At 48.8% G+C, this 13,652-nt stretch overlaps 2 protein-coding genes across 5 annotated transcripts in view; one reads left to right on the top strand and one right to left on the bottom strand.

Annotated features, from left to right (window-relative positions):
* The window catches only part of Tubb1 (tubulin beta 1 class VI), a 7,784-nt gene extending 3,595 nt beyond the window's left edge, over window positions 1-4,189 (bottom strand). Inside the window, exons 1-3 of one of the 4 annotated variants that reach the window (XM_048810891.1) lie at window positions 3,925-4,189; window positions 1,990-2,387; window positions 362-470 (exon numbers count right to left, since the gene is read on the bottom strand). In XM_048810891.1, the coding sequence (XP_048666848.1) occupies window positions 362-470; window positions 1,990-2,031 (151 nt within the window). In that variant the 5' untranslated portion in view covers window positions 2,032-2,387; window positions 3,925-4,189. Of the gene's footprint in view, window positions 1-361; window positions 471-1,989; window positions 2,573-3,526; window positions 3,572-3,924 lie in introns of those variants that run through there. The other 3 variants (XM_015480128.2, XM_048810893.1, XM_048810892.1) reach the window with 3 other exon arrangements.
* The window catches only part of Ctsz (cathepsin Z), a 23,502-nt gene that overhangs the window by 1,616 nt on the left and 8,234 nt on the right, over window positions 1-13,652 (top strand). Inside the window, exon 2 of the mRNA XM_048810538.1 lies at window positions 4,973-4,995. Coding sequence (XP_048666495.1) covers window positions 4,973-4,995 — 23 coding nt within the window. The remainder of the gene's footprint in view (window positions 1-4,972; window positions 4,996-13,652) is intronic.

Here is a 13,652-nt window from a genome sequence, read left to right as displayed (position 1 = left end):
CCCACACACACACACAAACAAGGAAAAAAAAAAAAAAACATTTCTCATCTTTGTTTGTTGTATTGCTCCTTCCAATCTGGATGATTCTATCGTTTACCAACATTTTTGTAAATTTTTGTTTGTAAATTTCCCTTTTTTGGAAAGGAGCTACTTAATCTGCTTGTGGTCTGGGTGAGTTCCTCTCCAGTCCTGCCTCTTGAACAGGGGTGGGGACCCCACTCTGGAGATTCAGCTGCCTGCCTGTCTGCCTGCTCCAGGTGGGACAACACTCATTTGATGCTTGGATTCCCAAAGCCTTTGCTCCTCTTCTGTCTGCTTCCTGGTTGTTGGGCCACCACCAACTGCAGCCCACCAGCCCTACCGTAGGCTTCGTTGTAGTACACGCTGATTCTTTCCAGCTGCAAAGCAGATGCCCCAAGGTCACTCCCAGCACAGTCGATCCCATGTTCCTCACCAATCACCTCCCAGAACTGAAAGTAGGAGCAGGGTTAAGTCAGTATAGACAAGGATCTGTGAAGGCCAAGAGGGCATCAGAAAGAAATGGAGCTCTTGGGCTTGTTTCCCTTGGTCAACCTAACCCTTTTCATAAATGACCAATTCATAAATGACCAGGGAATTTCTTGGTTTTTGCCTGTACTAAGTATAAATATGAATATTTTTGAATTTTATGCCATCTTGAACTCCTGCAGTAAAATATCAAACACATAAAATACTAAATTGGATTGTTCTATTAAATTCAGGCTATTGCTAGTCGTGGTGGCCACACCTGAAATTGCAGAGGCTGAGGCAGGAGAACAATATGTTCAAAGCCCACCTCGCAACTTAGCAAGACCCTGTCTCAAAAATAAATAAATAAAAAGGAAAGGGGATGAGGCTGGGGTTGTGGCTCAGCAGTAGAGCACTTGCCTCACACCTGTGAGGCACTGGGTTCAATCCTCAGCACCACATAAAAATAAATAAACAAAATAAAGTTATCCAACTACAATTTAAAAAATTATATTAAAAAACAAAAAGGATGGGCTGGGGATGTGGCTCAAGCGGTAGCTCGCTCGCCTGGCATGCGTGCGGCCCAGGCTCGATCCTCAGCACCACATACAGACAAAGATGTTGTGCCTGCTGAAAACTAAAAAAAAATAAATATTAAAACTATCTCTCTCTCTCTCTCTCTCTCTCTCTCTCTCTTTAAAAACAAATCTCTTTAAAAAAAAAAAAAAAGGACTGGGGATGTGGCTCAACGGTTAAGCATCGCTGGGTTCAATCCCTGGTACCATAAATAAATAAATAAATAAATCCAGGCTGTTGGACACATTGCTTCATAATTTCACATCAGACAACATGTCTCTACTTTCACCTTGTAGTGCTCTGAGTTACTCAAGTGTGGATTCCATTAAGTGAAAATGAACTGAATTCTTATCAAATTTCACAATAATATCTCATTTCACTTTGGAGATTTCTTTCATGAAGTTTTCCCAAAAGTGCATAACCAGGACCTTGTGCACAATTTTAAGTAATATGCATTTTTGATGATCAGGCATGCATGTGATTCAAAATTATGCATTAGCTGTTGTCTTGCAGCTATGGATCATTCTGCCCTTCCAATCACATGTATAGTATTTGTCGATGTAGCTACATACCCTGTTCTCAATATGGAAGCCATTACTAGGTGGCCCCTTTGATGACCTGGAAAAGCATGTGTTAAAGTGCAATCAAAACATACTCATTTGTCAAGACCTCCTCAAGGGTGTTTTCCCAACTAAGTTTGTAAATGACACCTTGACTCCAGTCATGGTCTTAAAATAGGCTATAAATAAAAATTAAATAGGCTCTATTTTATAGTAAATTATGTCATGGTCCTGGGAGTGAAAGAGTGAATACACTGAAGTTCTGAGACACCACAATTGAATGTGTCTTAAAGTCTTTACAGCCCCAAGTAAGAAGTCACTGTTGGATTCTAACCACTGGGCAGCACCACCCAGGCCAAGAGCTTACCCTATCTCCACCATGCACTTCCTCTCCAGGGCCTCTCTCCATGTTATCTTGCAATGTCAGAGCAGGGGGCTCCCCATTTCTGTGTTAGCTATGAATGTCTTGTCACTGTGGCATGGAAGGACCATAACTAGTATTCCAGCTGTAAAATTCCCTGCCCTCAGTTTAAAAGACCTGCACTTACAGACCTGAATTCATAGCAACCTTTCTCAAAATAGCTAAGAGGTGGGACAACCCGAGGGTCAGCCCATGCAGAGATGATGATCAAAACTGGTAAAGATTGAGGATGTTGATGCTGCGTGAAATAAGCCAGTCACGAAAGGACGAATACTAGATGGTTCCATCTAAATAAGAGTGGTCAGATTCACAGAGGCAGAAAGTAGAACATTGGCTCCCGGAGCCTGGAGGGAAATGGGTTTAATAGGAACAGAGTTAGTGTTTAATAGGGACAGAGTTTCAGTTCTATAAAATGAAAAACATTTTGGAGTTTGGATACACAATAATATGAAGATACTTAATACTACAGAACTGTACCAGGAATTGTTTTCTTAACTGTTCACTTTGTGGGATGTGTATTTTACCTAAAAGCTTTTAACCCTCTTACTTTTTGAGACTGCATAATATTCCATGATATGGATAGACTACATTTCATCTATACATTCATCCATCAGTGAACATTTGGATTATTTCTGCCTTTTGGCTATTGTGAGAAATGCTGCTCTGTAAAAAGTAAGACCTCCTAATGGAAGTGTTTTAAAATCTTACTTTTAATGCAATTCATTGTAGTAAAAGTAATTTTCTTTTTGGACTACTAGGGATTGAACATAGGGCCTCACATATGCTAGACTACCCCTCTACCACTGAGCTATACCCCAGTCCTTTGGGGCTTTCTTTTGAGACAGGGTCTTACTAAGCTACCAAGGGTGTCCTCAAACTTTCAATCCTACTTCAGCCTCCTAAAATGCTGGGATTATAGGTGTGCACCTGGTAGAAGTGATTTCAAAATAGCAAAGAGAACAAGTTATCTGGGTGTTGCAGAGTCCAGTTGTTTATACTACAATGAGGATTGGAGATCTTGAGCTGAAACACCTGTCTTTTTGGTTTTAGCCAAATGAATCAGGTATTTTGTAGAGAAATTTAAGCAGAAGGAGCAGAGGAGAAATAATCCAAGTGTTCACTAATGGATGAATATATAGACAAAATGTGGTCTATCTATATCATGGAATATTATGCAATCTCAAAAAGGAAGAGGGTTAAAAAGCTTTTAGGTATGATAAAATATCTCATACCTCAAAGAAAGTATTTTAATTATTTCTTCCACTATACACAAAAACTTTATTTTGGGTTTACCTCTTTAATTTCCTGTTGCATACTAAATAAAACAATTTTTTCTAATAGCATGAACATGGGAGGGGAGGGAAAAGACACTGTAACAATAAGGTCTAAAAAACTTCCCAACAAATTTCAAAATCCTCATTTGAGACAAATTACTGTTGTTAGAAATAATAAGATGATAAAAGTAAAATGGTGGTGGTCATACCTATAATCCTTACAACTCAGGAGGCTGAGGCAAGAGGATTCCAAGTTTTAAGGGTCTCAGCAACTTAGCAAGGCACTCAGTAACTTGGTAAGACCCTGTCTCAAACAAAAAGATAGGGGGCTGGGATGTAGCTCAGTGTGTCTAGTCCCCAGTACCAAAAGAAAAAAATATATAAATGAAATGACTGACGGGAATTACATACATGAAATTGTGGACCAAATTAGCATTAGTTAAACTAATCCTCTCAGCCTTTAATAGTTTCTGTGTCTCTGTAACTAAAGATCTGTTTAATAAACCAAATCCTCAGCAAGTGCCTGCATCTGCAAGGACACTGTCTCCCTGCCAGCTGGGGTATTTATGGGTCTGGGGGACCTGGTCAGCAGTCAGCCTTTACCTACCTTGGCTCCAATCTGGTTGCCACACTGGCCGATTTGAATGTGCACGATTTCCCGCATCCTTGCTTTGAACCCAAGGATCAGCTCTTCTTGGGATGCTCAGACTCCAGGAGACCCACTGTTCACCAGCGAGAGCCGGCTGTGACTTTGGTCATTGCAGGGATGAGACCAGCTTTCAGACCACCCTTGCAGTTGGCCCAGGGGTGTGTCCAGTCCACAGCCCAGCCCTAACCCTCTCAGCTCTTTGCCTATCAACCTTCCAGATGGGTTGTCCTTCCTTTCCTGACAGAATATTGCCCAGTCATTTCCCAGAGCAGGAGTGCAAGATGGGGGGCCACCTCTGTGTGGTGCCTGAACTGCACCTCACAGGCCTTGCCCTGGTGGCGCCTGGGCACTGGTGCCAGCTCTGATGCCTGAGCATGATGATAGCCAAGGCTCCCAGCTTGCTGCGGTGGCTGGGACCACCTGCACAGGGTCTTGCCTGTGCAAGTTATCAGTTGTCTGAACTCAACACTTGACCTCGTCTTTGGCTGAATTTCCCAGGGAGTGATTTGAAAACCACTTGTGGTATGTGGTAATATCCGAGGGAATGTGGGGGGATGGTTTTTATTATTTAAGTTTTGAATTTTATTGTTAATGGAAAAAATAATTAGTACTTATGTAGTAAAATGATGATGAACTTGACCACCATTGGAAGGTGACACGTGGGTCTTAGAAGCTCAAGAAAACTCCATTGAGAGAGAAAGTTCAGAGCCACTGCTTGGCCTCAAGGCCTTTCCCAATCTGACCCCAGCTGTCCTCCCAGCCCCTTTCCAGTCCTTGGTCCTTACAACCCCGTGCTATGACAGGACCTGGGAAAACATCCCACAGGACAATGTGACATTGGATTCAAAGTAAGAAGTCCATGAGGCTGTCCCTCCATGTCCCAACCAGATCAGTGACCTTACCAGAGCCCAAACCTGGAGTACTTGCTCTCAGGGGCCCATACAGGAGCTGTGCATCCTTTGCCCTGTGTCTAGCCTGAGCCCTGTACTCTGTGTATGTCCCATAGGCCTCGTGGGCCTCAAGGTGCAGGTAGGAGCCCACACAGGGAGGTGACCAATAAGGGAGTCTAAGAGCAGTAGCCTCTCACTCTCAAAGGAGGTTAATCCAGGCATAGAAGGATCTGGGCTCCGAACCTGAGGAGCAGCCCAGACCTGCAGCAGGGGATTTGATCTGAGCATGCCAGGTCCAGCATGTGGTCCTCCAGATTGATTTAGAGTGTCCATTAAGAGCACCATGGGTCCTGGCTTCATCCCACAGAAGGGCAAAGGCCACTCTGAGGACTCTTGTCAAAATTCAGACACAGACTTGACTACTGGATGATATTGCGCCCACCTTCTGTCCTGTGACTCTGACCGCAGCACAGTGGGTGTGTGTGTGGGAGTCCTCCTTTCCAGGAGGGACCACAGTGCGGACCACTTGAAGGTCAGGTCGTGACACTGCCAGCAACTCACTCTAACACAGACCCAGTAATAAAGCCCTCAACCTGGAGATCACAGGAAAGCAAGGGCGGCAAGGTGAATTTCTTCAAGGTATAAAGTTTGCACTTTTGCAACATGACTGTATGGTTCAGATTTCTTTCTACTCAAATCTGAATCACCACATGATTCTTGGATGCTTCTGGTCCAGACACCCACCACCCAGAGGTAAAGAGAAGAACGTGTAAACTCAGGAGGAAGAAACCCATCTGTGTTCCTCTGTATTCCTGACAAATTAAGAAATACACACAGAGGCACAGTTCAGTACCCTCAGAAGCTAGCCTGTCCTCCATGCCAAGCCTCCCTAGTGGTAGGCTACTCCACTCGTCCCTCTCAGGGGGCTCCCCTGCCTGCCAGACCCTCCAAAGCCCAAAAACAGCTCCATGAGGGTCTCATGGCTGCTCCTTCTCCAGAGACCCCTCTGTGTGCCCAGGACCAGAGCACTGAATGACCAGTGGATGACCATGGGCTCTCCTGTTTGCTAACTGCTTAGACACGTGCCTTATCTCCCTACCAGCCGGGGAGCTGCCGGTGTCATGTCACCTTTGAGTCCCCAAAGTGCCTGATACATAACAGGGCCTCAGTAAATGTTTGTTGAGTGCACACTGGCAGCTGGGTGAGTTTGAGCAGTGATGTTCAGAATGGCAACTTTTCTTAGAGCCAATAATGTATTTACACAAGAGTATGGCCTTCTGATGGCCGGTGGGGACACAGCGCCCAAGGACTTTTCGCGCCATTCCCTAAGAGATGATCTAGGCTGGAAGTATAAACTGATCCAAGAAACCTGGCCATCAGGAGTAGATCAGAAGGGAATGCCCTCAATGAGCTATTATGGGAAGACATGGGCACGGCCTCTGAGGCAGAGCTGCTGAAAGGGGCTGTGTGGCCGCATACCGCCTCGCTGCAGGGACCACTGGGCTGGGCCGGAGGGCAGTTTTGATCTCCCTGTGTTCACTCTTGGCTGTATGCGCAGGGCCCAGTGTGCTGCCCACCCCTCCCCACGGCGCATTCCTCTCCGTCTCTTGGTCTCTCCGTTTGCTTAGGGAGGGAAAGGCCAGGTTTCCAGATGGGAGCTTAAAAAGCTTTTCTGTTAATGGGGCAGTTGGCAAAAGGGAGAAAAGAGAGGAGCCCTGTTTGCTTTGATTCCTGTATTGCGGGCAGTGTTTGTTCAGTCTCGGCTGGTGCTGAGCTTTGGACACTGGGCTGCAGAGAGGATGGGGCGGGGAAGTTGGCAGGTCCCCCGGCTGAAGCCCAGTTCCGCCACTGAAGGGGCCCATCTCCTCCCTTATCCTGGGTTTTTCCATCTGTAAACTAGATAAGGGTCCCCGAGTCACAGTCAGCTGTGAGGACCGGGCATGCTAGCTGACCCCGCACACCTGGCAGCTGCCAGACTTCAAGCCAGCCTCGGCTTCACTTGAAGACAGGCCTGTTCATCCCACACCTGTGGCAGGACTGCCTCCTGGCTAGGCTCCTGCATTCAGGGTGACAAAGCCTGAGCACAGCTGAGGTAGGGAAAGCAGCCACCTGTGAGGCAGTCATCCTGCCTCTGCCCTTCTTGTGAAGGTACCTGTTCTCCTGAGGAAGGAGCCCTCCTGTGACTGCCAGTCTGCTGCAAGCCAGCGAAGTGGTGACTACCTAGTGCCTTACCCCAGCCCCAGAGGAGTAGTCCTTTCCAGGACACATCCCCCCGAGGCCTGCTCCCCTGCCAGGCTGAAGGCACCTGACACCCAGCCCTGAATTATGTCAAATAATGAGAACAGGCCATCTCTGATGAATGACACCACTGTTTTCTGCCCCCAGATGTTTTCTGGCCACAACCAAGACAGGGTAGCACTGACTGCTCAAGAGCAGAGCTTCCCCAGGCATTGCCCACAAGGCAGAGGGCCGGGGCAGAGCTCCACACACACATGCCGGGCACCATGCACACCTGGGTTGCTGAATTACAGTGTTTGCACGTGACTCAGAAGCAGAAGCCAAGAAACCTGCAAGCCAGGGCCAGCCGCACATGCCCTGGACACGTCTCCTCCCGCGGGCTACTGCAATCGGCCTCCACAAGAAGATTGGCCTCTTCCTAGATGACACTTGGTTCTATTATGGGAATAGAACTATGAAGATAAGAAAAACCAAGTGTCACCCAGAAACCCCCATCAGCCCCTTCCAGACTTCCCCTAGAAGATGTCCCCAGGGGTCAGATGGTGCATCCTCTACTTGGCAAAGGAAATATAATTAGGAGAAAAACAGAGTACTCAGAGAATTCATTGAGTTCACCCACCCTGATCTTCTACTTCTGAGTGCATTGAAGTTCCTTGAATAACTCAGAGAAGACTGTTGAATTATAGTGTTTGCTTGTGATTCAGAAGCAGAAATTTTTCCAAATGTCTTAGCAAGAAAATGACATCTGAGGGGCCATTATGAGTGACTCAGCGGGTGTGGGCAGCCCCCTAGATGAGCTGAGCTCTACTTTGTTGCACTCTGCCTCCATGTGTGTTCTCTTCCTGAAAAAAGAAAGTTCTAGGAGGATGAATAAGTAACTTCAAGAGGACAGGGGCTAAGCCAGGCTACTCAGCTCCATGGAGAAGTCCTCCACCTCTTTGTCCAGCTGAAATGTCTATGGTGTCCACACCACACAGGGCTCACTGGGCCACTCATCTTCCCAGCCCATCCTGCAGCCCCAGACTGTGGAAATGCTTGGCTGTCTCTTAGGCAGCTTGAAAACCAGCCTCCTGAGCTGTGCAACTCTGACTTACAGGAGAAGACATGACCCACCACACACACAATGCACCACTTCCTTTGAACTGCTGTACCCCAAAGATGACAAAAATATGGACCCTCTCAATTATCTCTTTCCCATCTCCCAAGATGTGCAACTACTGATAAGCAATGTTCTGTGGTGTCAACAGAGATCAGTATAATACCTGTGAGCACCTGGAGTCAAAATCAAACAAAAATATATAATTCTGCAAGCTCCATGGGTCCAAGAAGTCTATTGTGTGAGTCTCAGAAATTCATTCATTTGTCAAGCAAATATTAGCAGAGTGCTGTTTGGGAGACTTGATGTTCCTTAGAAAAACACAAAGTGTGGGCCTGGCCCTCCAGGGGTTTGGAGGGTGACAAGAGCACTTGCTTTCCATCCTGCTGGACTTCATGCACTTCTCTGCCACCATCTGTCTCATGTTTGGCCTGCACACCACCACCACTATTATCACCACTACCACCACATCACATCATCATCACTATCACTACCACCACCATCACCACCACCACCATCACCACCACCACCCCATCATCACCATTATCACTACCACCACAGAGATAGAGACAGAGACAGAGACCCAGGAAGGGAACTGACTTGCCAAAACCTCAGGCTAATGTGGCAGAGCCAACCACAGATGACAAGTCTTCAGACCTCTTTATCCAGGGGGACAAATCTGAGGTGTCAATTTGAGGCATCAGGAGGCAGTCTGGCCAGATGGCCTCCAGTCAGGCAGCCATGCAGCCTCGATGCTCCTGGCAGGCCTCACCTCACCTCTGGGCTGCATCCTGCCCTTGCTCTCACCTCTTCAGCAATACTATGGCTTCATGGACATTGGCTGTCCCCTCTATAGCCACACTAATTAGCCTCCTTCCAAGCTGTCCTTCCCACAGCCACCAGAGCCCAACAAGCCCCCCTGAAACTAGTGACAACCCAAACCTTGTATATGGCGATGTGTTCCTTCACATGAGACAGAGATTTGAAAACATCTGAGCCAGGAGACGGACGAGGAACAGGCGAGAAACGGACGAGGGAGCAAGAGAGAGGGGTGAAGGCCCAGCCAGGTAATAGAGGTCTGGCACCCATGCACCAGGGGCAGCAGCTGCCATCCCTGCAGCCTGCTGTCTGACAACCCTCCTGAGACTCCCCATGAGCTGACTCTGGGTCATCACATCTGCCAGACATGTTCACATGTCAAGGTCTGCTTATGTACTCTTCCCTCTACATAAGAAGTATCCTTCCAGCTCATTCCATGGCTGTGGCCTCATGATTCAATCCCAACTCATAGGATACCTAGAGAACAATCCCAGAGCAAACTCCCCAGAGGCCCCAGTCACTAGGATTCTCCGTTTTCTCAACTTCCAAGTACTTTCTACTCTTCAAGCTCCTCTGCCTGCTCCCTCTGCAGAATGCAAGCTGCTCACAGGCAGAGACCTGTTCACTGCTGCATCCCACAGCTGAAAACAGAAGTCTGGCACATGCTAGATGCTCAACAAATTCATGCCGACAGCCCAACTTTAGAGGGCAAACAAATTCTACCGGGTGAATTACAGTTCACAGGTAAGTGGGCCACACACATCCATGCCAGGCTGCAGGTGCTGATGACAAGGCCCACCTCATGAATGGGACCCTAAGGAGCTACCCCCACTCCAGGCACATGTGTGCGTGTAGCAGGTCACTGTGCAACCAGGCCAGGGCATGATGCACCATGTGCCCAGGGATGGTGGCAGGATCCAGAAGGTTCACAAGAAGGCCTTCACCTCCTAGGAGTCTAGGAGCTGGCCTGAGGCTCTGGCCAGGGACCGAGGAGTGAAGAGGCTCTGGTGAGGAAGCCATCATGCCCTGCAAAACCAGCTGGCCACCAAACATTGTCAGCAGCCATCAAAACAAATGCCGTATCCAGGATGTGGCTCTACTCAGGAATGTGGAATAATAGGAAATGTCTGCAGCCTGCTGGTGGGAGCCAGACAACAGAGCGCAAAGGAAGAGGGGAGGAAAGATGTTGAGGCCTCTCCACAGTGAACTAAGACTCATCTGTATCCTCCTCCTTAGGCTTGAAGGTGGGCTAGATCTGGCCTACGTATGAAATGCATGTGTTGTTCTTTTTGAGGATGAGGGGTAAATCAACTTTATTTTTAGAAATGAATAGACTTTTGTGTCTGGCCTTGCTGATCATGTTTGCCAGAAAACTTGATGGGATATTTAAAAAAAAAGTCTACATTCAAATCTGTACCTAAGACCTCATGCTAAATGTAGGCCTTTGACCTCGTTAAAGGCTCAGTCTTCCCACCTGTGAAATGGAGCAATAGCATCTTACTGCCCCCACTCCCTGTGGCCACCACACACACACACACACACAGGGTTGTACCAAAGCCTAAAGATGATTGCAGAGTCCTCCAGAATATCTGAATTGGCCCCGCCCTCTACTCTTAAGCTCCGCTGGGAGCAAGAATGACTCAGGTACCTCTGAAAAGAAAAATCCAGGGCAGGTGGCCAGTTTCTCAGGCAAAGAACTTTATAGTGGTTTCTGGGAGACACCTAGCTCCTGAGTGTCTGTTGGCAGAGGCTAAGCTGCAGGCAGAGTGCACAACAGCCTCGTCTGAACGGCTGCTGGAAGTAATGCTTAGGCAAGCCAGGCCTCCTGGGTACAGAGTGACAGCCCTGCCCTGGGCCTCCTCACTTCCAACCCAAATGAGATGAGTCACAATCCACAAAGCAACCTCAGTGGCACCTGAGTGGTGTCAGGTGAGAACACACCTTTCAGATTTCCAGGAGTCCCCAGGCTGCCAGGCAGGTGAGTCTGCCCTAAAGGGAGAGAGAGCCCTAGACATCAACTCAACCTCCAGGAAGGATAAATGCAGCCACAGGCCCTGTCCAGCAGGTTCTCTAAGTATGGCCCTCCTCCACCTTGGTCCCAATGACCTTCTCACTTCATCCGTGTGTCCTCCGGAGAACTGAGACCCTTCACTAATAGCTACACCAAAATTTGAGTCGATGGGTTGGTGGCTGCCCCACAACAGAGCAGTCTTGGGAACCTCGCTGAAAGGACCACCCAAGGCCCAGTGGTCAATCAGCTGCTCAGAGCAGGAAGGTGGACATGCATTTACCAGTCAGAGCTGAGCTTGGAGGGGAAGAGTCTTGATGTTCTGGGCTTTGCTGTGACTGGCCTGTCACAAGGGGCTGACAAAGCAGACATTGAGGGAGTCACAGCAAGTCTCACTTCCTTCCTCTTGGCCTGAAGAATCACAGATTCAGTGTGGGGACTCCCTGCCCTACTCTCCTGAGCTGCCCTCCTATCACTGAGTTCTCTATTTGGGAAACTCCACCAGGTCACAACTTGTCAGTGTTGAATGTCCTGTTCCTTACAGCCTGAAAATGTCCTTCCCTTACCAGCACTGAGATTCCTCAGATAAATGATGCCTTGTGACTTAGCCTTAGGGTGCAGGAGGGAGAACACAGAGGCCAGACCCCACCGCAGGGTAGGCAGGCAGGTAACACTGCTATCACAGGCTGCTGCATTGTTTACCAGGCCCAGAGAAAAGTGAACCTAGTTTGGTGGTTCCCTCACCCCATTGCACCTGATGTGGGGCCCTTCTGAGCTGGGGGCTCTGTGCGACTGCTGGGGTCACATGTCCATGTTGTAGGCCCTGACAGTCCTTGGAGCATCCCGGACTTCTCAATGCCATACAAATGGAAAGGCTTGTAACTTGAATGTGTTTCCAAGCAGTGTTAGGGGTGAGGGCTCTTGGTGTCACAGCCCAGGTGGCAGAGGCTAAGTCCGGAGTAAGTGTTTTCACCAGGAGCCTCCTGTTTTCTGTGTTGTAGAATGTGTGGACTCTAGCATTTGATCCTACAGTCTAGGTCTGGATGGGTCCCCACCACCCCTGTTACCCTAGTAACAGTGAGTTTTTAAGCTCTTCTTTCTTTTCTTTCCTCTTCTCTCCTTCCCTCTTCCTTTTCCCTAACTTTCCCTCCCTTCCCTCTTTCCTTTGTGTGTGTGTGTGTGTGTGTGTTGCATGTTGTGTTGCTAGCGATTGAACTCGGGGCCTCAAGAATGTCGAGTTCAGGTTCTACATTCCCAGCCTCAAGCTCTTTCTCTAGAGGAAACAAAGAGCCCACCACTCCAGCAGACCCCTCCTGGAGGACACTGCAGGACCAACAGAGCCCAGCCCTCTTCCTCCTGTGAATCACCCAGTTCTCTTCAGTCATCAAGGCAAGAGAAGCACACTCCCTTCCCCCTCCTCATATACCCAGAGGGCATAGAGGCCAAACCCAGTGCTCCTGCTGGGGAGAACTGACCTGGGGAGGCAGAAAGTAAGTTCACCTACTCTCCAGTTCAAACTGGAGAGTTTCTCCTGGGACCTTGAAAGAGCCTCACCCACCCACCGCTTCACAACTGGCTCATTACTGTGACTTCTCAAGTAGACAAGACCTAACAGAGCCCCATGTCCACACTCTTTCTCAGTGACCACTTTTCAGGAACTAGGCCAGAAATTGAGGGCTTTTAAGTTCTGCCTGGCCCTTGTCTCTGACAGGAGGTGGCCAGCAGGCTTTCCAGTCCTGTTGGTGTTTCCAGGTGAGGTCCTGAAAGCAGCCAGCAGGCCAGGAGGCAGCCATGACCATTCTTGATTCCCACTAGACATAGGCAGAGGAGGGCTGGCGTGTCAGGAGTGTGGGAAAGGTTGAAGAGCTCTTCTGAGGACCCTGTACCAGGAACCTCATATCAAGGCCTGGAACAAAATGCCTGGGCCCTTCTCCTACCAAATGGAGAAGGCCATTTTGTGACTTGCTGAGGGTGATCACCGCCCACGGGGAGTAGGCGGGAGGGAAAAACTCTTCAATTAAGAAAGGAGTCCTGTGCGTCCCACTTCTGCTTTCTGTTCCTCATTGGTCTGTGGAGGACTTGGTTAGCAGGAAACCTTTCCAAGCATCCTTGGAAGCCGGAATGCAGAACTCGTGATTTATGTGCCTAGTGAAATTTTCCTTTAGGGGCATGCTCTAGAAGGCTCTGGCCTTTCCTTCTCTGTGAGAGATAATCATCTCCCCAGAAAGGCAGTGGATCTCTGGGAAAGGGAGTTCAGAAAGCCAGATCAGGACATGATTGTGTAGGAAAGGCGGCCTCTTCCCAGGACCTGGGGACATCCCTATGGAGCGATGGCCTAATTGGGATGCTGGGGGCATCTATCCAGATCCCTGGTCCCAGGAATCCTGGACTCGGCTGACCATCAAAGTTGCAGTCCCCACCCCAAGGTACCAGGACCCCAGAAGTGAGTTGTTTGACAATAGCGCGCTCAGTTGAAGCCACTTGACTACGCTGTCGTAGGTGGCTAGGTCAGGTCTGAGGTCTGGCTCCGTGACCTGGTACATGACCCCCGAGTTCAGGTGACCGGGGCCAGGAAGGGAGGCTCTGCCCGCGGCTCCGCGGTGGGGCGGGGCGGGACAGCAGCGGCGGGACAGCC

This window comes from Marmota marmota, unplaced genomic scaffold, assembly GCF_001458135.2.
Source record: "Marmota marmota marmota unplaced genomic scaffold, marMar, whole genome shotgun sequence".
NCBI lineage: Eukaryota > Metazoa > Chordata > Mammalia > Rodentia > Sciuridae > Marmota > Marmota marmota.
Note: the sequence above shows the minus strand (reverse complement) of the source record. Positions and strands in the feature narration are given on the sequence as shown.